Source organism: Lithobates pipiens, unplaced genomic scaffold, assembly GCF_037356315.1.
Source record: "Lithobates pipiens isolate NorthernLeopardFrog02 unplaced genomic scaffold, aLitPip1_a1.2 Scaffold_27, whole genome shotgun sequence".
NCBI classification, from domain to species: Eukaryota; Metazoa; Chordata; class Amphibia; order Anura; family Ranidae; genus Lithobates; species Lithobates pipiens.
Window position 1 is genome coordinate 173,627,823 of NW_027507788.1, and position 20,796 is coordinate 173,648,618.

At 40.7% G+C, this 20,796-nt stretch overlaps 1 protein-coding gene across 1 annotated transcript; it reads left to right on the plus strand.

The window, feature by feature from the left end:
* The first annotated feature begins 2,684 nt into the window (after window positions 1-2,684).
* Window positions 2,685-5,523, plus strand: LOC143933267 (olfactory receptor 5I1-like). Its single transcript, XM_077456151.1, has 2 exons — window positions 2,685-2,979; window positions 4,314-5,523. Exon 2 carries the CDS (start codon window positions 4,328-4,330, stop codon window positions 5,267-5,269), a length of 942 nt encoding a protein of 313 aa, XP_077312277.1. The 5' UTR covers window positions 2,685-2,979; window positions 4,314-4,327; the 3' UTR covers window positions 5,270-5,523.
* The last annotated feature ends 15,273 nt before the right edge of the window (window positions 5,524-20,796 follow it).

Below are 20,796 nucleotides of genomic sequence, written 5' to 3' on the forward strand. Positions count from 1 at the left end.
GTCAAAGTCAAAAAAATCTCTAATCTTGTTTCTAGTGCTTTACATTGTGACCCCATCATACACACTGTCTCCCCAACTATTGCTGAGCAAAATAAAGGCAGCTTGCAGGGAAAATGAAATTTTTTTGGCTTTATAAATGCAATTATTGCTGCAGCAGATTCTAGACATGGTACAGATCTGCCACTTTACAGGTAGGCTAAGGGGAGCCCCCAGTCACTATATTGGAAGGAATTTTTCATTTTTAGGCTTTCACTTTAAACTAGGGCTGTTACTGATGAAAAATTTTGTGTTCGATTAATCGATATTTTTTTTAATCGATTAATCGACTAATTTCGATTAATTATAACGCACATACAGATCCAACTACTTTTGGCTGATCTCCTTTCATTGCAACGCTTCATAAGTCAGTGGAAAATGTGGTATACACTATATACAATCACCCGACACTAGTTAGTTTTCACAATCCATGACTTAACTTCACAGTTCACACAAACGTTTTAAATTCAAACTGTAGCACTGACGTAAGTAATTTTTTTTTCCACAGTAGCGTGACAATCCCTCCACCTCCGGTCTAACGAATCACTCTCACCTTATGGCATGGAACCCTGTGCAAACAGGTGGACATGCATGCGGGTATCAAAAGGGTTAACACGGACCATAAACTTCTATTACATTCTCAGGTTGTGGGTAGAAAGAAAAGATCAAAGTTATCACTGCTTAAGAATAAGATTTAATTTTTGTGTTCAAACACAAACTACTCACATAAAGATGATAAAAACACAGCATGTAAAGCCGACAATCCTGCTAGTTCCGTAGGGCAGCAGCGGGGGGTGTCATGCGTAGCTCCTCCCCCGTACACGTTACGTTCAATCAGAAACTTCAACGTCACCGGACTCCTCCCCCCGTTCCCTTCGTTAGCAGATGGAGGCACTTGGGGAAGGGGGGAGGAGTCCGGTGATGTCACCGGATCTCCGGCAGAACTCCCTGAAGACCCGGGAAGTTGGCGGAGAGGTGAGTACCGGTCAAAAGAATTTTGATCGATCAAAAAAAAAATGATCGATCAAAAAAATTAACGATTAATCGAGGAATTAATCTTTAATTTTCACAGCCCTACTTTAAACATAATAAAATCACTGCTCATGCAAGGACTCATGCAAGGACTCATGCAAGGACCGATCCTCTTTCTGAGATTTGTTGTTTACAAGTTAAAAACTGTTTTTTTTTGCTAGAAAATTACTTAGAACCCACATTTTTTTCCCCTAACACCCTAGAGAATAAAATGGCGTTGCAATACTTTCTGTCATACTGTATTTGCGCAGCGGTCTTACAAGCACACTTTTTTTTGGAAAAAAATAAACTTTTTTAAATAAAAAAAAAGACAACAGTAAAGTTAGCCCAATTTTTTTTTATATTGTGAAAGATAATATTGCGCCGAGTAAATTGATACCCAACATGTCACGCTTTAAAAATTGCGCCTGCTCATGGAATGGCGACAAACTTTTACCCTTAAAAATTTCCATAGGCGACGTTTAAAAAATTCAGGTTGCATGTTTTGAGTTACAGAGGATGTCTAGAGCTAGAATTATTACTCTCGCTCTACCGATCGCAGCGGTCATGTTTGGTTTGAACACAGTTTTCATATGCGGGGACTACTCACATATGAGTTGGCTTCTGCATGCGACCTCGATGGGACGGGGCGCATTTAATACATTTTATTTATTTTTTCTTATTTATTTTACCTTTTGTTTTTTATTTTTACACTGTTCTTTTAAAAAAAAATGGTGTCACTTTTATTCCTATTACAAGGAATGTAAACATCCCTTGTAACAGAAAAAAAGCATGACAGGACCTCTTAAATATGAGATCTAGGGTCAAAAAGATCTCAGATCTCATATCTACACTACAATGCAATAAAAAGAAAATGCTGTCATTTGAAAAAATAAAAATAACATGGCCCTTTAAGAGCTATGGGCTGAAGTGATGTTTTGACGTGGCTTCCACCCTGCAATGGTATGGAGACAGGTGGGGGCCATCTTCCCCTCACTCGTCTCCATACCACACATGGAAGAGGACCCGATCACCTCCGCCGATGCCGACAGCTCCGATAAGCAGCGGAGAGCACGGGAGAGCGGTGGGAGGGGGGGCCCTCTCCCGCCACCGATAAAAGTGATCTAGTGGTGAATCCACCGCATAGACCACTATTATCGGATACTGGGGTTATGGCAGCTAGCTGCTGCCATAACAAAGATGTCCTTCCTCAAACAGCCAACGTATATCGGCGTGCGGCAGTCTGGAAGTGGTTAAACATTGCGTTTTTCACAAACTTTTTTTTTATTGATACATGTCCCCCAGGGCAGGATCTGGACCCCTATAACCACTGTATGCCCAATTACTTGCATATAAGCCGTCAAAATTGGCACTTTTCCAGTAGAAGAAATCTAAGTAAACTTGAATATTTAAATTTAGAAAAAGTCCCAAACCACACACAAGCCCTTGTGTTTTCCTTTGTGTCAAAATGAAAACAGCACAATTATTATTTAAGTGTAGCATATCCACCCAGAATTAAGAATTTTCTTTTAAGAATTGCCTTGAGATTAGCTCTAGAAAACCTGTCCCACTTGGTTTACGAGACAACATATTAAAAGCCTTTGCACAGTAATAAACAATACTCAAAATGACAAGTTATGTATATGTAATACACAGCTAATTTCTGTTTTAATTGTTTCTTTTTCAGCAACATGCCAGAATTAAGGGGGACTACAGCATTATTAAACCAGAAAAAGGTTCAATTTTATTTTTTCCAGGAATTAAATTATTTATATATGCAAAAAAAGAAAATCCTAATTGCTTATAGTAATGCCAGTTACCAGGATTATAGAAAATCATTGTTTTTTTTCAACTTTACCATATGTGCAACTTAACTAAATTGGTTGCTTTACGGACAAAATTATACATTTTGAGTTGAATCAAATACTAAAGGTATGTTTGATTGTCTCAATAAAAAATCTAACCAAAATTAAACTGAATGGCCTCAGAAAAGATGGTATTTCATGCCGATCTCTAAAGCAATTAGGGTAATATGAATTTATAGGAATCAAGTCTCCTATCCCTCTTCAATAAAATGGTATTCTGTACTTAGACCCCCTGGCATCAATACAAAAACACTATATAATGCAGTTGTATATACTTTAAAATTAAATAAATTCACAAATAGTCCTGAGTCTATCTTTATATTGCCCTCCTGTATTGGTAGAAGTTGAATTAGCAGTAGGCTCTGCTTCAAACATATGTGCTTTCAGAGAACATACTGTCATGAGTAGAGTGCAAGGTGAGTACAGCTGATAATTTATCAATGTGTTGCTCCTCATCGTCCAATCAGAAGACTAGAGTTAGGGAGGTGACACCATTGTATCCCTTCATTCAAAAAGATAAAATGGTGTCAATCTAGCTGGTTGTGCTGTCTATCAGAGGGGTATGAATGACAAAGGATGGTGGACAGAATCACAAATCCTTTGACAGAGATTAGCTCACACATGTGTATTTTCAATTGATGGGTAAGCAATAGTCTCAGATTTTAGTGCCTGCAGCAATCAAACTTTGTGCCATACGATCAAGCTCAATTATGTAAATCAAATCCTTACAATGATGGTTTCTTCATCATTGTATCACGACCTTTGGCAAAATTGAGGAAAGAGAAACTTTCAATTTTGGTCATTGATAATGGCTATCTACAATATATGGGTCTACATAAATCAGATAGGTAAACATTGTTCCCGGTCGGTTTGCGCATCAACCAGGCAGATCAGGAGTGCAATCTGGCCCACCCATAACCAACACGATATAATTAATATAAAAACAAAGATGACTGCTCACCGTGATCCTGTTATAAAGTTTTCTTTATTTGAAAATGGCAAAATGGGAAATCTTCCAATAGGGACACTAGTTCTGGTGAGCTGGGGGTCCCCAAGGAATTCCCTTAATTTGCAAGGATTTCTTCTCAATTCCTGATTGGCTATGGGACAGGAAATGAAGGGAAAGGAAATCTTCACAATGGGACACAGATGGCGAAAATATAACTGACAAGTATTATAACTCTCCCTTTTCAAAATGAAAAAAAAACAAACTGTTTTGTCTCTAGTTCTCCTTTAAATCAAAAAATTAAAATTAAATTCTGCAATGTATGGCCAACTTTGATCAGAAATTGCTACATGCATGGCCACCACCAGAGCTTTTTCCTAGCAGTATCACAGTGAAAATGACTCTACTGTATATCTGTATACAGATTATATTGCGTATTATCTGTTTTTTTTCAGAAACAGCTGCTACAATGGCAAAGAAAAATCAGACTGTGGTATCAGAATTTATTCTTGCTGACATTTCCGAAAATCCAGAACTTTACTATTTATTTTTCATTGTACTTCTGTGGATTTATATCATTTCAGTGCTTGGAAATCTATCCCTTATTATGGCCTATAGATTTAGTCCCAAACTCCAGACTCCTATGTACTTCTTTCTTGCCAACTTCTCCTTCCTAGATATATGTTACATTTCATCCACTGTACCCAAGATGTTGTCCAACTTACTGTCAGGTAATAAAACCATCTCATTTTACGGGTGCATCCTACAGTTGTACAGTTTCGGAGTGTGTGGTGGAACAGAGTGCTATGTACTGGCAGCCATGGCGTATGATCGATATAATGCCATATGCCACCCACTGCTGTATACCATCATCATGAACAAAAAGAAGTGCCTTCAGCTTATTGCTGGCTCTTGGATTATTGGCAGTGCCAACATTTTTATACACACAGTCCTGACCTTCCAGTTACCTTTCTGTGACAATAAGATAAACCAGGTATTTTGTGACATCCCGCCCCTATTGAAACTCTCCTGTATTGACACCTGGACCAATGAAATTGTTATATTTTTAACAAGCGGTCTTGTTATACTTTGTTCATTTATATTAATTCTTTTATCTTACGTAAAGATCTTATCATCAATTTTGACAATCCACTCAACCACAGGGATGAAGAAAGCATTTTCTACTTGTACTTCCCACTTAATAGTGGTAACGGTATTTTACGGATCAATCATGTTCGTATACCTAAAACCCAAATCGAGTTATGCCACGCATCAGGATCAAATAGTGGCTGTCATGTACACTGTGGTGGCACCATTGTTAAATCCTTTTATATATAGTTTAAGGAACAGTGAGGTTAAAAATGCTCATATGAAGATGGCTAAGTCCATGTGGAGAAGTGAAAAAGCCTAAAGTGTGACTCCACTTTTGTGGGGAAAAAAATAGCAAATAAAGAAAAAACAATATAGCGTGCACAATCGCAACACAAATCATATTGTAATTGAATGTTATTAAAAACGACCTTTCCTTTTCAATCTGCAGCTTTGTAATTTTCTGCGAAATGCAATATGGCTACCTGGAGGTGTTCTGTACACAGAATGTGTACAGAATGCCCCCCAGAAACATAATTTTCTGCTTGTGTGTTTGGTTCACCAATTTTCCCATAAATCTGCACTAATGCCGCGTACACACGACCGGACTTTTCGACATCAAAGGTCCGACGGTACGATTCTGGCAGACCATTCGATCGTGTGTGGGCTGCAGCGGACTTTTAATTTGCAAAAATCCATCAGACTTTAGAAATGGAACATGTTTAAAAATTTTCTGCCGGAACTCCGCCGGACCCAGTTCCTATCGAGAAATCCGCTCGTGTGTATGCTAGTCCGACGGACAAAAACCGAAGCGAGGGCAGCTATTGGCTTCTGGCTATGAACTTCCTTATTCTAGTTCGGTCGTACGTCATCACGTTCGATTCCGTCGGACTTTGGTGTGATTGTGTGTGGCCAAGTCCGTTCATTCGGAAAGTCCATCAGAACTCTGTCAGAACTCTGCCGAAAGTCAGTCGGACCCAGTCCCTTGAAAAGTCCGGTCGTGTGTATGTGGCATAAGATACAATTCAGATTTCCTGCATCCCCTAGAACAAAAATGACATTTTTGGTAAGATACTCCCAATAGGAACATGTCTAAAGGGATTCAGGCCAAGCATATTTCCTCAATAGTGCCCTTCAGCTGCCACAATTGATTGATAAATATGAAACCACTCCTATTAGACCCACTGTGCACAGGGACACAGAGAAACAAACCTGAATTTCTTCAGAATCTAGCCTCATACACCCAATCGGATTGTTCGCCAACAAAATCGTGGAATTTTGTCCAAAGGGAGTTGTTCCAAATTTGTCTTGCATACACACTGCCACACAATTGTTGGCCAACAATTACAAACGTAGTGATGTACTAGATGTACTATGAGCCGATAAAAAGGAAGTTCAATAGTCATGTGCCACCCTTTGGGTTCCGTCTGCTAATCTTGTGTTAGTAGAAGTTTGGTGAGTGTCGGTTCGTGCTTTTCAGCTCATGCTTGTCAGTTCGTTTGTTTTTCAGGTCGTGCTTGTCAGTTCGTTCCTGTTTTTCAGTGCATGCTTATTAGGTCATTTCTGATTTTCAGTGCGATCTTTTCAGTTTGTTTATGATTTTCGTTTTAGCCTTTAACATCACATTCTGTGTTTGCTAATGTATTGTATTAATTTCTTCATTCCATAATTACCATTATTTTAATATTCTGTGAATGCCATCTTTGTCCTCATGCATGCTGTAAGCTTATAATGCTCCTTTTTTGTCCTTCATGCATATTTTCCTTTACTCCCCAGCATGCTATCCTGGGCCCATACAAACCTAGCCTAGTAACTTGACAATGTATTTAGTCAGCTTCGTTTTTGAGTTTACCCTAAACACCCCCTAAAATGTGTACAAATGTTATTGTTGTCCTCAAATTCAGGCAGAGTGCAAGAGGCCATTTTTTTGGGGCACAAACTCATTAGTAAACCTCACTCCCCCCCCCCCAAATGCTAAGTCAACCAATACCAATACTCTATATGCTGACTAACCCATACACACTATACCTCTTTTGTGGTCATATTTCTGGATAAATTCACCAAAGCATGTAGTACAAGGGCCTGCCTGAATGCCTTCAAATGGTACTCTTTAAAGTTTTTGTCGCCTATTATCTTGATAAGTAATTTATGAATGTAAGAATGTGCTTCAGTTTGGACAGTGTGTATCCATATTTTTGGATTATGACACTTCTTACCTGTCCAGTGGGATGCCAATAGTAGAAGCAAGGAGGGGCTGGCCAAAGTATCATACATTATTTATGCATTCAGCTCTCATGGAAGTGGAGAGGGTTACCTGTCCAAAACATCTACCTATTCCCCCTCCCACCATAAACTTTTTAGGGTGGCGGGGTCACCCATACTTCACGGGGAAGCTTGGGTTTCCCCTTGCGTCAGAGGGGAGCGGGGTCAGGTGACGGGTGGCCCCGCCCTCCGCATATAACAAAAGTCAGGCCGCCGGGATCCCTGCAGTGTCTCCTCCGTGGAGACAGAAGATGGATGGATTCGCTGCGCTGATTCAGATCAGTCATCGCTGGACCCCGAGAGATGATCATCCATCGCTGGATAGCAAGAGTGGATTACCACTGCTGGAATCTTTTTTTTATTTTTTTATTTTTAATAAAGGAATTTTTCAAAAGTGTGTTTGTCTTAGTTAACTATTTTTTACACTTTCTTTGTGAAATGGTAGGGGTACTTTTGTACCCCCTTACCATTTCAAACAGGGGGGGCCGGGATCTGGGGGTCCCCTTGTTAAAGGGGGCTTCCAGATTCTGATAAGCCCCCCCGCCCGCAGACCCCCACAACCACCGGTCAGGGTTGTGGGGATGAGGCCCTTCTCCACATCAACATGGGGACAAGGTGCTTTGAGGGGTCACAGACCCCCAAAGGATCCTCCCAATGTTGAGGGCATGTGGCCTGGTATGGTTCAGGAGGGAGGGGGGGCCGCTCTCTCGTCCCCCCTCTTTTCCTGCGGCCTGCCAGGTTGCGTGCTCGGATAAAGGGTCTGGTGTGGATTTTTAGGGGGACCCCCACGTCAATTTTTTTTAAATTTGACGAGGGGTTCCCCTTAATATCCATACCAGACCTGAAGGGTCTGGTATGGATATTTAGGGGGAACCTCACGTCAAATTTTTTTAGAATTTGATGCAGGGTTCCCCTTAATATCCATACCAGACCTGAAGGGCCTGGTAATTGAATTTGGGGGACCCCTACGCTTTTTTTTTTTATCAATGACTTTCAATGAGTGTTCTCTGTATTACGGAGCCGACAATTCATAATAGCTGCAAGTGATTTTAAAGGACTTTTTTTCCTGCATAAATAACACTTTGTGCACGGACAGTTCTAAGCACCAGAAACATGCGCCCCTTCACAGGCATACTATAGACACCCCCCCCCCCCTGTACGAAATTTAAAGGAATATTACACTTTTATTGTTTCACTTTAATCATTATTAAAATCACTGCTGCCGAAAAATGGCTGTTTTTAAAACTTTTTTTTGCCTTGATACATGTCCCCTTGGGCAGGACCTGGGTCTCCAAACACTTTTTAGGACAGTAACTTGCTGAATCTTTTCTCTCTGTCAAATCTTTTTTCTCTGTCGAATATTTTCTCAATATAATCTTGGACTAATAGAGGTAAGGTTAGGCACATTCGACCACAGGTTCTAAAGACACAGATTGTTATTGTCAGAGTCACGTCGAATCTCCTATTCTATCTCGAACTGTTGTAACAACGAAAACGAAAATAAAGCATTTATTTATGTCGGATCTTTCATTTTTCGGATTCTGTGCTTTCGTTATCGTTTGTCAAAACGAAAACAAAAATAGCTGAAATTCGGACGAAAATGCATTCAGACAAAAACGAATGCACATGTCTAGTATTGAGCATTGAAATAAGAAGCCACCCATTGTTTAGTATAACACGTTTTACTCCAAGCACATTCACATGTGCGTTTTAAAAGATTTTTGAAAAAACCAACATCTTGGTGTATAACATGTATGTTTGTCATTATTTTGCCTTTTTTGGGGCTAAATAGGCATGTTTAAAAACATAAGATACACATCCCCAACCCTGTGTTGATGTTGCCTTCCCCAGATGGTGTTATCTCACCCCTCTAAAAGCCAAAATTTGAAGCCACGTACACGTAGAGGCATAACTGTTAAATGTTCCTTATGATACCCTGCCTAAAATGTGTGTAGGTACAAACAGTTTATTTCCTAAAGCCCCAAAACACACAGTATGTTAACATGTGTTATCTCCCATCACGGGATATCAATGTACGCATTTTGGGGGTGAAACCCCTTCCTCAAAATTAAAGTAGGTGAGAGGAAGGGGTTGCACCCTAGGAAACACGTTCACACACTGGGGGTTATTTATGAAAGGAAAATCCACTTTGCACTACAAGTGCACTGCAAGTGCACTTTCAAGTACACTTGCATTGGACTTGTAGTGCAAAGTGGATTGGCCTTTTAGAAATAACTCCCAGTGTGTCAGCATATGCTAGCTCCCATCATGGTGTATCAATGGACGTGTTTCAGGGGTGAAACCCCTTCCTCTCACTTACTTTAGTTTTGAGGAAAGGGTTGCACGCCCAAAACTCGTACATTGATATCCTGTGATGGGAGATAACACATGTTGACACACTGTGTGTTTTGGGGCTTTAGCAAACTAGATGTAGGGAAAGACACCCATTTTAGGCATGGAATCATGAGGGAATTCAGAATTTTGTGGCCCATTTTGTGTGCATCTTCAATTTTTGGCTTTGCGATTCTTAAAAACACATAAATATTACAATTAAAACATTACTTAGGGCAGTGTTTCACAACTCTACTTCTCCAGATGCTTTTCTAGGTCATGTTTTCTATATTTTTTGCTTTTGGCACAGGTGATGATGTCATTTTCAAGGTTAGTAATTCACATAGTCCTTTTTATCCTGCAGATAATAAAGAAAACAGGACCTGGTGGTGCACCTAGAGAAGTGGAGTGGCTAAACACTGACCTCAGACACTATAAAGCCTAGGTTCACATTGGAGCAATTTGTCATGCGATTTTATAGATAAAATCGCATGACAAGTAGCAGCCTATTTGAAGCAATGGCACTGTTCCAATCGATGATGATTTAGCTGCTCCACAACAATTTGCAAAAGTAGTTCCTGCAATACTTTTTCCAATTTCAGGTGTGACTTCAATAGACATCTGCACATGAAGCCACACAAATGTCTTTAAAGTTGCACCTGAAATTGCACTGACCTGCTACTTCAAAATCATGCTACTTCAAGTGAGTAGTGAGATTTCAAAGTAGTATCAATGTGAACCAGGGCTTAAAAGTAATAAAACCATGGGAAATATTAAAACTGCAAACACGAGCCAACAAGTGGAAGAAAATTTGAGGGGAAGATGGCCATGTTGTCTCCCCTGTTGGGGCCCAGACAAGGGTAGACTTCCTTTGTCTCCTCTGGTGGCTTGTTTGTAGCCTCCTTTTTGCTTCCCTGTTGAAAGAAAAGTAAAAAAATATTTTTTTACTCAAAAAAATGGCAAAAAAATAAAATAAAAATGTTAATTTCTGCTTTATATTTATCTTCATGTTACAAAAAAAATTTGGCCCAAAGATTAGAGAAAAAATTATCTAGAATTTTAAAAATCTACTTGTAGAAAACATATATAGACAGCTAATTTACACATATACATATTGTTTAGATACAACTATTGCTTACTTTTTTGATTATGTGATGGATGGACTCCATCTGCTCTTACTCGCAGTGCTTTAAATCTGACCATCTCTTTTGGATTTGGTCTTTTGTGCGTTTGACCAAAAATTTGACCACCAAAATGGCGAAGACCTTCTCCAAAATGAGGTCCTTTTGGCTATTGGGCCTTTCATAGTTGCATAGCTTGCAATCGTAGTCATGCTTCTCAAGGATGCGCACCATCTCCACCATCTCAGCCTTGCTCATGGGAGTGGCTTTGTGTCTCCTATAAACCCCAGCACCGTGGACCTGCCTCGAATTATTGGAATCTTCCATGCTGTCACACTTAATCTTCCTCCGTGTGTGTCAGTGCATAATGACGCACTGAGATTGGAGTTTCATGCATGCGCAGTGTATATAAAGCCATAACGCGCAGTCGATGTAACGGCCATAGGAACAATCTGGGAGCGGAGGATGAACGATTGACTCAAAATTGTGTGTGATTGATGACCTTGGCAAATACAGCCCCAACAACCCCAATGAGCCTGCTGGGCTGGGGATTTTCACACCTACAATTTCTAATTTTCTTTTTGTTTATGTTTTAAATTATTATTTGAGTTGTAAGCTTAATTAGCCAAAGCACTGACTACTCTACACACCAACTATACTATATAGAAGTTGAGCTTGGGTGAGTTTTCTCTTGATAATGTGTATGTCTCAGGTTGAACTGGATGGACTGGTGTCTTTATTCAACCTTACTAACTATGTAACTATGTAACTATGTATGTGGATTACATCTACTGTATGTAGCATCTAAAATGTCACAATAATTCCTAACCTATTCAAGAATTTTACTTTCACTTTCAATAAACCTGCACTGAAAAGTGCAGAGCAGGTTCACATGACAGTATACAGGGCAGTGGAAATTTACAGTAGCAGAGGATTCAACCTCCCATCTGTGCTGTAGACATCTTCACTCTGCCTTGGAGGCAGTCTCTGCTGTTTGCTTGGCGGCACCCAATGATCGATGGTGCAGTGCGGGGTTCTTACTGCTCCGCCCACATGTACTCTCACTGGGACTGTACCAGATCCGATCTGGGGGGGGGGGACTCAGAAACTCAAAAAGGGAGCCTGGAAATGGGTGTATCTGCTGCCACAGAGCAATGAGCTGGGGAGCATAATCTTTGTTTTGCCCAGGCAACAGGGGCATACAAGTGTTACAACTAGACTTTGTGGGCAGATTTTCCTCCCCACAAAGTCTAGTGCCCCCTCCCACCCCCTTGTACTGGCCCTGCTTGCAGCCATCCAGTGCCCAGTCCGAGCTAATGAGTTACGCCCCGCCTCTGCCTGCCTCTGAAGACTACGTCTCAGAGAGTTGAAGTTTCCGGCCGCTGCATGCCTGTGCTCAGTTCTCTTCACCCATCTCCACCAGGAACTTGAGCCCGGTCCGGACTACAACTCACGGAATGCAGAGCAGAAGCAACACAGCCAATTGGCGGCCGCCATGGTCAACCTCCTGCAAAAAAAAAATGTCAGCAGCCATGAAAGTGGCCGTTTTTAATATAAGTTATTCGGCCGGGAGGGGGGGGATTTTCACCCTGCCCCCGAACCAGCCTGCCCCTGCTTTAGGTGATGATTTTTTTCAATTTATACCTGGTTTGTAAGAAATAAATGTAGATATTTTGCCAAAATATACTAATTTTGTTCATGTATGCTTCTTTTTTTGTTGATGTTGTACAGCAGGGGTCTTCAAACTTTCCAAACAAAGAGCCATTTTACTGCCCTTCAAATTTTAGGGGGGCTGGTACCATCGGGAATAGAAAATATCAGCTATCAGTGAATCAGTGAGTAAACAATGCCCCATATTTGGTGCCAGTGAGATGAATTGTGCCCCATTGATGGTGTTATTGTGCCCCATCTTTGAAGTCATTGGCAGGAATTCTGCCCCTTTATTGGTGTCAGTGGATGAAATAGTGCCCAAAGGGCCAGATAAAAGCAAGCAAAGCCCCCCCCCCCCCCCCCCTGGGGCCACAGTTTGGAGATCACTGTTGTACAGGATAACACAATATTTACCTCGTTTCTTGCTCATTACAGTTGTGGGAAAGGGAGGGATAGGGTAAGCTTTCAGCCAAACAATGAAATAAATACAATATCTTAAAAAAAGTATTCATACCCCTTCATATTTTCCACCTTTTGTCAAGTTACCAAAAAAAATGTAGATGTATTTTATTGGGATTTTATGTGATAAACCAACACAAAGTGGCACATAATTGTGCAGTGGATGGAAATTGATAAATGGTTTTCAACATTTTTTACAAATAAATATGTGAAAAAATGTGGCATGCATTTGTATTCATCCCCCCTGAGTCAATACTTTGTAGAAGCACCTTTTGCTGCAATTACAGCCACAAGTCTTTTTGGGGATGTCTCTACCAGCTTTGCACAGGACGGAGAGTGTCTGTGAATAGCAATTTTCAAGTCTTGCTACAGATTCTCAGTTGGATTTAGGTCTGGAATTTGACTGGAACATTCTAACACATGAATATGCTTTGATCTAAACCATTCCATTGTAGCTCTGGCTGTATGTTTATGGTCATTGTCCTGCTGAAAGGTGAACCTCTGCCCCAGTCTTAAGTCTTTTGCAGACTTGCCCTGTATTTGGCTTCATCCATCTTCCCATCAACTCTGACCAGCTATCCTGTCCCTGTTGAAGAAAATTATCTCCACAACATGATGCTGCCACCACCATGTTTGATGGTGGGGATGGTGTGTTCAGGGTGATGTGCAGTGTTAGTTTTCCACCACACTTAGCATTTTGCTTTTAGGCCAAAAAGTTTAATTTTGGTCTCATCTGACCAGAGCACCTTCTTCCACATGTTTGCTGTGTCCCCCACATGGCTTCTCACAAACTGCAAATGGGACTTATGGCTTTCTTTCAACAATGACATTTCTCTTGCCACTCTACCATAAAGGCCATATGTGTGGAGTGCACAACTAATAGTTATTCTGTGGACAGATTCTCCCACCTAAGCTGTGGATCTCTGCAGCTCCTCCAGAGTTACCATGGGCCTCTTGGCTAGTTCTCTGATAAATGCTCTTCTATGAACATTTATATAGGGCTAAGGAAGCTACTAGCCAATCAGACTTTGACAGCTGTACAGAACACTTCCCCATTCCAAATTTAATGACGGAACATAGAGATCTTTTGGACAAAGGCGTTACAGTTGAGGAAGTGCTGACTGCCATTAAACAGACTCCAATGGGCAAAGTACTGGGCCCTGATGGGTTTACGATTCTTTACTATAAAAAATTTGCACCAATTTTTGCTCCCTCTGACACAGTGCTTTAGAGACATACAAAGAGGCCCAAAAGATGTAGATTCTAATAGAGCCTTTATTACCCTTAACCCCAAACCTCGCAAAGACCATAGCGAAGTGGCTAACTACCACCCAATCTCTTTAATTAATACTGATTTGAAACTGGTCCAAAACCAAAATCCTTGCAAACAGATTGTAAACATTCTTGGTGGGTTACATACATTTAGATCAGATGGACTTTTTTCCACATAGACAAGTGACAGATCAGATTCGGAAGGTGATAGATTAAATATATTTCTTTCATTCATCTAGGTATGGGGGCAGCTAGGACTGGGATGTTGTTGTCCATTGACATTCGCAAAGCTTTTGACTTGCTCTCCTGGCCCTTCCTTTTCCAGGTCCTGTAGAGGTGGGGGTTTGGTCCTAAATTTTTAGCTTTGTTACACTCCCTATATAGCTCTCCTATGGCCGTGTTTGTATTGCACGGTCACAAATCAGAACCATTCCCCATATTTTCGGCCACTCATCATTGATGCCCTCTATCCGCCCTCCTGTTCACTATAGCCATTGAAACCCTAGCAATTGCCATATGCCAGCATCCTAGCATTCAGGGAATAAAGAGTGGTGGTAGGAACCACAAATTCACCTTATTCACAGATGACCTACCCCATACCACTCTACCAAATTTGCTGTCCCTCTTGAACCGCTTTGGGAACATTTTGGGCTTGCTAGTAAATCAAGATAAATCAGAGGCCATTAATGTTAACCTGCCGGAGTGGTTACCGCAGAGCCTTCACAGTCAATATCCCTACCTATGGCAACAAACATCCCTGGCATATCTAGGAATACACCTAACTGCTAAAGTTTCATCCCTCTATAAGGCAAAATATCCACCATTATTCACTAAACTTTTGGAGGACGTGAAGCCATGGCCTGATGTGAGCTTGTCTTGGATGGGGAGAATTTCCACAGTAAAGATGATGGTCCAACCCAGGCTATTGTACTATTTCAGAACTTTGCCCATCTAGGTCCCTATTTCCATCAAACATCTTCCAGTATATTTGGGGTACTAAGGGCAGCAGAATAGCATGGCCCACAATGTATGCTTCTAAGGAATTGGGAGGTTTGGGAATGCCAGAGTTTAGGAAATATTATATAGCGTCACAACTAACTCACCAACTACATAGAAAACACTATAGGCCAGTTTGGGCGTCCTTAGAGGCCCAGGCTTGTTCCCCACTTGCAATGGACCTGATACTCTGGACTCCCTCACAATATCAGAAAGCGATATTATAACCTACGTTTTCCCGTGCTATTCATTTATAGGACACGGCTTGTAGAAGATGGCCTATACGTTCGCCACACACACATCAGCGGCTCGTCTCTTTGGCAAGCCCTTGTTTCCACCAGGGCTGAAGGCTGTAGGCTTTGACTGGTGGTTAAATAAGGGTCTTTACCGCGTTGGGGACTATATTGATCATAGAGGGTTACGTCCGCTATCACACATCCTTAACAGTCTAGACATACTCCACTCTGGAAATTTCCATCTACAGCAAATTTATAATTTCCTTAAATCGCTACAGCAATCCAGCCCAGACCTAGCAGTACTCATCATGTTTGAAAATAGGTGCATACAGGAGATCTCTATGCGGGGGGCATCTCCATGCTATATAAACTATTCTCCAACCCTACGGCCAAGTTGAATAATCAAATTTAGGAGAGGGACCTGGACATATCTCCTGAAGCGGAGGACTGTCAAAAATGGAGCACATGGATTCACACACGGATTCACAAAGGCATTTAAAATATGGCTTTGATTGAGGCTAGCTACAAAGTGCATGCTACCTGGTACTAGAACACCTCTTGAAAATGTTTCCAGGCTCATCTGCCTCCTGCTTCAGAGGGTGTGGCCAGATATGCACGCCTTTACTTACATGGTGGACTTGTCCTAAAGTGCGCAGTTTTTGAATGAGAGTGCACTCTTTTATTCTTTCAGTTACATCGGTCAAAATTATTAAGATGTTTTATATGTATATGTATATATATGTTTGTATTGCCCTACTGAATAAACCAGTCAAAAATATCCCAAGACACACACAGACCTCAAGATTTCATGTTCCTGGCAGCCAAAATTGCTATTGCAATCACCTGGAAAAGTCCAGTTATAGACATAGCCTTAATGAAGTGTAAACTAACTTGGATAATGCTAAAGGAAAAAATGGTTATCGTCTTGCGAGATAAACAATGTCTTTTTGACAAAATGTGATCTTCTTGGCTTGCCTACTTGTAGTTCCCAGACATAAAGTGGTGTTTCCAGGAACAGTTAGCATTAGACTCCCAGACGGACTCACCTCCTTTTCTTTTCTATCTTTCCCACTGTTTTTTCCATTCACCCCATTATACCCCCCTACTCTACTTATTTTTCACAAACGATCGGTAGAGAGCGTTGCATTTCCCATAAAATAATCCTTTGTGTTCTGACAATGGAGAGAGTAACTGCAGCCCACAACGTAAGATAATAGTTTAATTGTTTGCAGAATCTTTCATGATTGCAATATTGTTGTTTAAAGCTTTTACGACTATGGGTGTATGTCAGTAACACTGACTTTTATAAAGTGGTGCTTATTGTAATAAGGTTGAGCATCCCTATTAAACAGCAAAATATTGTTGGTTGCTTTGGTTTATTGTCCATTACTGATTTTTCTTCTACAAATCTCAGAAGTTCTGGGAAAGTTTTGAATGTGTTTGAATACATTTCTAGTCTTTTTCACCACACTGAAGACTTTTCTCAAGTAAATTGTAAACATTTCTTCAGAGACTTGTCCCAAATGACTCACAAACCATTACAAGAAGGAAATATGCGTGGCAGCAGTAACTGGGGATTCTTGTTTTATTCCATAGAGTAACTTATGTTAATTAATATAAACAGATGGAACGTCTTTCGCTTAATCCTTTGAGATTTCATTGTCAAATCAATTTTCTGAAATCTGCTTTATGTTGTATATTTCCATTCAAAACTTTTTTTTTTCTGGGGAAACTTTTGAAAGGTTAGAACCTCTTAATAATTTGGAGATTTCTCATCACTTACAAATGTAACAGGGACCATGGGTAAACAGTTAGGTATATATTGATCAGGGCAAATGCCATTTTTACTTTGATTGTTGCATTTACCGCTGATAAACCCTGGAGGTCCTCAGTTACCATTAGGCCATCTGAGCGTCTTATGTGTCTTTGCACCTTTGATGAGGGTTGGGTTTATTATCTTAAGGTGTGGATGGGGACAACCTACAAGGTATACCTGCACTTAATTTATTTATTGCTATATATGTACCAAGTTTAGAGCTCTGTTAGACTAGAGTAACTAAACATAAATATTTTCCAATGTATGCAACAAAAACCTCTGCTTATAATACAAATTGTTAAAACTTTCTTTTTTTATCATGATGCCATACTGTTTTCAGAACTACCCTGGTTATGCGTACATTATTTTAAAAGCTAGTTATAGATTGATCACACCAACTTTATTTTGGCTGAAGATGTTCGAATGATGTTCGGGAACACAAAAAGCTTCAAAAACTGACAAAGATACTTTGTGTTACCTACTGATTTCACTGCTGTATATATCTCTACTATAGTAGGATGTGTCTTGGGATCCCCTTGAGTGGAACCCCACCAACCTGGACACTGGAATCTCACAAAGGTTCCAACCGTTTCTCACTTAAAACAAAAAACAAAACAAAAAATCACTGGTACTCTACTTATATGTTCACATTATGGTGAACATCACACTGGTGTATTTTCACATTTTTTGTGCATACTGTATGTTAAAGGCATTGTAAAGGTTTGTGTTTTTTCACCTTAATGCATCCTATTCATTATGGTGAAAAAACACCTGTCAGTCACTGGCCCACTAGCCCTTCGTTTTACTTACCTGAACCCCTTCATTCAGTAGGCGGGGACACGCTTTCTCTCCATGGGCTCCCGACTCTTGATTGGATAGATTGATAGCAGTGCAGCCATTGGCTCCCGCTGCTGTCAATCAAATATGATGATGCAGGTGCCGGAGGGCAGGGGCGAGTCCTGCATTTGGCCTCTATGGATGCAGAATGCTGGACTCGGGAGCGTGCCCGCAAGGTAATCCCCCAGGAGATCACTTCTCCCGAGGGGGGAGCTATCTGATGTGGGGAGGAGCCGCGAGAGCCGCTGGGGGACCCCAGAAGAGCAGGTTCGGGGCCACTCTGTGCAAAACGAGCTGCACACTGTAGGTAAGTGTGATATGTTTGTTATTTTAAAAAAATAATTACCCTTACAATCACTTTAAACTTTATATTTAATGGAAATGCGTAGTGTTTGGTATATATTTTTCATTTTATACAATAATTTTGTTTATTTTTTTTATTTATTACATTCAGGACTAAGAAAAGTAACCATATATTATATATAAATAGCTCTAATTTTTAACAATTTATTCTTCCAAAAAAGAGAAGATGAAGCCACCGTCGTTCTGTTGAGATCCAGGGAAATCAGAGAATCCCAAATTTCACAAGATATTTTGTTATATGATTCAGGATTCTTAAAGGTCTCAGGATCTCAACAGATAAGGCATGATGCCACCCTTGCATAGGTGCCATGAGCTGATACAAGGTGTAATGTAAGCATATTTTTTAGCTTTAATCCATGGGTGTTTCCTTTCTAAAGGTGTAATGCTGCTTTATTTATATTGGAGGTTTGGGGCAGCACTATTTAATCAGTAGACCCTTTTGGTAATGTTTTGCTAGTAAAAGCCTCTTGTTTACAGAGGTTGGTAGCTAAAGAAGGTGGCAGCTTAGATTACATACACAACGAAATGAGTCAGTGAAAGTGACTCACACCCCTCATACTTCTGCACCGTGAGGCTGCACATACACAGTTTCAATTACAAAGAGATAGTCTGAAAGGAAAAAAATATTATTGTAATTTTTTTTGCAAGCCTGTGTTATACATTTATTTGTAAAGTAAATATTATATATAGCTAAAAAACTAAAAAATATAAAAGAGCTTAAAAAAAATCTAAAACTTGAAAAATAAAGTAAAAATTATAATTGTCCCACAGATTCATTACTTCGCTTTAAAGTTTTTGGTACAGGTATTAGGACTTCTATCTTATACATTAGCAAATTTTTGAATAAACATTCCTACCAGTAGAAAGTTCTCAGTAAACCTCTACTCAAGAAACCAAACCTGGACCCTCAGGATCCAAACAACCGTAGGCCAATTACAAGCCTCAACACCATTTCTAAGATCATGGAGAAAGCTGTAGTACATCAGCTACAACTTCACCTGGATACTCACAAACTCCTGGACCCGCTGCAATCAGGCTTCCGCCCGGGTCATGGAACAGAAACAGCTCTCCTCAAGATTTGGGATGACGCCCTTGAAGCGGCAGATGACGGAGAGCCGTGTCTCCTCGTACTGCTAGACCTAAGTGCAGCGTTTGATACAGTAGATCACAATACTCTACTCGTCCGCCTCACAGAAGTAGCCGGAGTCCAAGACATAGATCTCCATTGGTTCGCGTCCTTCCTAGGAAATCGGTCACAGACAGTGAAACTAGGAAAATTCCTCTCCGAAACTCGGGCAGTCACCTGCGGAGTCCCTCAAGGCTCTCCGTTGTCACCCGTTCTCTTCAACATTTACATTCGCCCACTCCTTCAAATCATCAGATGCTCAGATCTCTGCTTCCACTCTTACGCTGACGACACGCAACTTTATTTCCGGATCAATGGAAAAAAAGATCACCAACAACAACTTGAAAACTGCCTCAAATCAATAGAGGACTGGATGACCACCAACTCCCTCCAGCTGAACCAATCAAAGACAGAGCTTCTTATCTTACACCCAAATCATAAGCCCGCAACCAAAACCTCCTGGTCTCCACCAACCGTCTTTGGGCAGACTATCTCCCCAAAGACCAAAGCCAAGAGTCTCGGGGTTATTTTAGACGCACAAATGTCAATGGATGCGCAAATAGGAGCAGTAGTCAGTCGATCTCACCATCTGCTGCGCATGCTTCGCAGACTCATCCCTTTTATCCCAAAGAATGACAAAGCAGTGGTAGTTGGAACAATCATTAATTCACGACTGGACTACGCAAACTCGCTTTACATAGGATTACCACAATATCAACTTGCGCGATTACAACTGATCCAAAACACGGCGGCAAGGCTGATAACAGGAAAAAAACCCTGGGAATCCATTTCTCCTTCACTGAGGAGCTTACATTGGCTAACCGTAAAAAATCGGATCACGTTCAAGACCCTTTGCCTCACCCACAAATGCGTGCATAGAGAAGCTCCGCAATACCTAATGGAGAAAATAAATCATTACACACCAAACCGCAGTCTTCGATCAGCCAACAAAAACCTCCTCCTCGTGCCCAAAGCCCGGTATAAATCCAAGGGGGATCGGAGATTCGCTGTCCAAGGGCCTCGGCTATGGAATGCTCTACCAATAAACATCCGCCTGGAAGAAAATCACCTGGCTTTTAGGAAAAAACTCAAGACCTTCCTCTTTTAGCAGATGATCAAAGCTCGCCACAGCGCCTAGAGGCGATTCAGTTCGCATTGTGCGCTATATAAGTATTTCATTCATTCATTCATTTGACGGCTTGACGAATGTCATTTGAAAATAGTTCAAAATCTTGTTTGCTTTTAACATTTTACTTTGGAGAGAATAGACTTTGATGAGCAAAAAACGACATATGTTGTTATAAATTTGTTTAAGAAACAATTTCCATCCTGCTAGGAATTTTCTTGTCACTGCAGTCAAAAACGAATGTTGATTTGACC

Excerpts from the sequence above, each read along its gene's own strand:
- LOC143933267 (XM_077456151.1), top strand. The coding sequence starts at position 4,328 with ATGGCAAAGAAAAATCAGACTGTGGTATCAGAATTTATTCTTGCTGAC.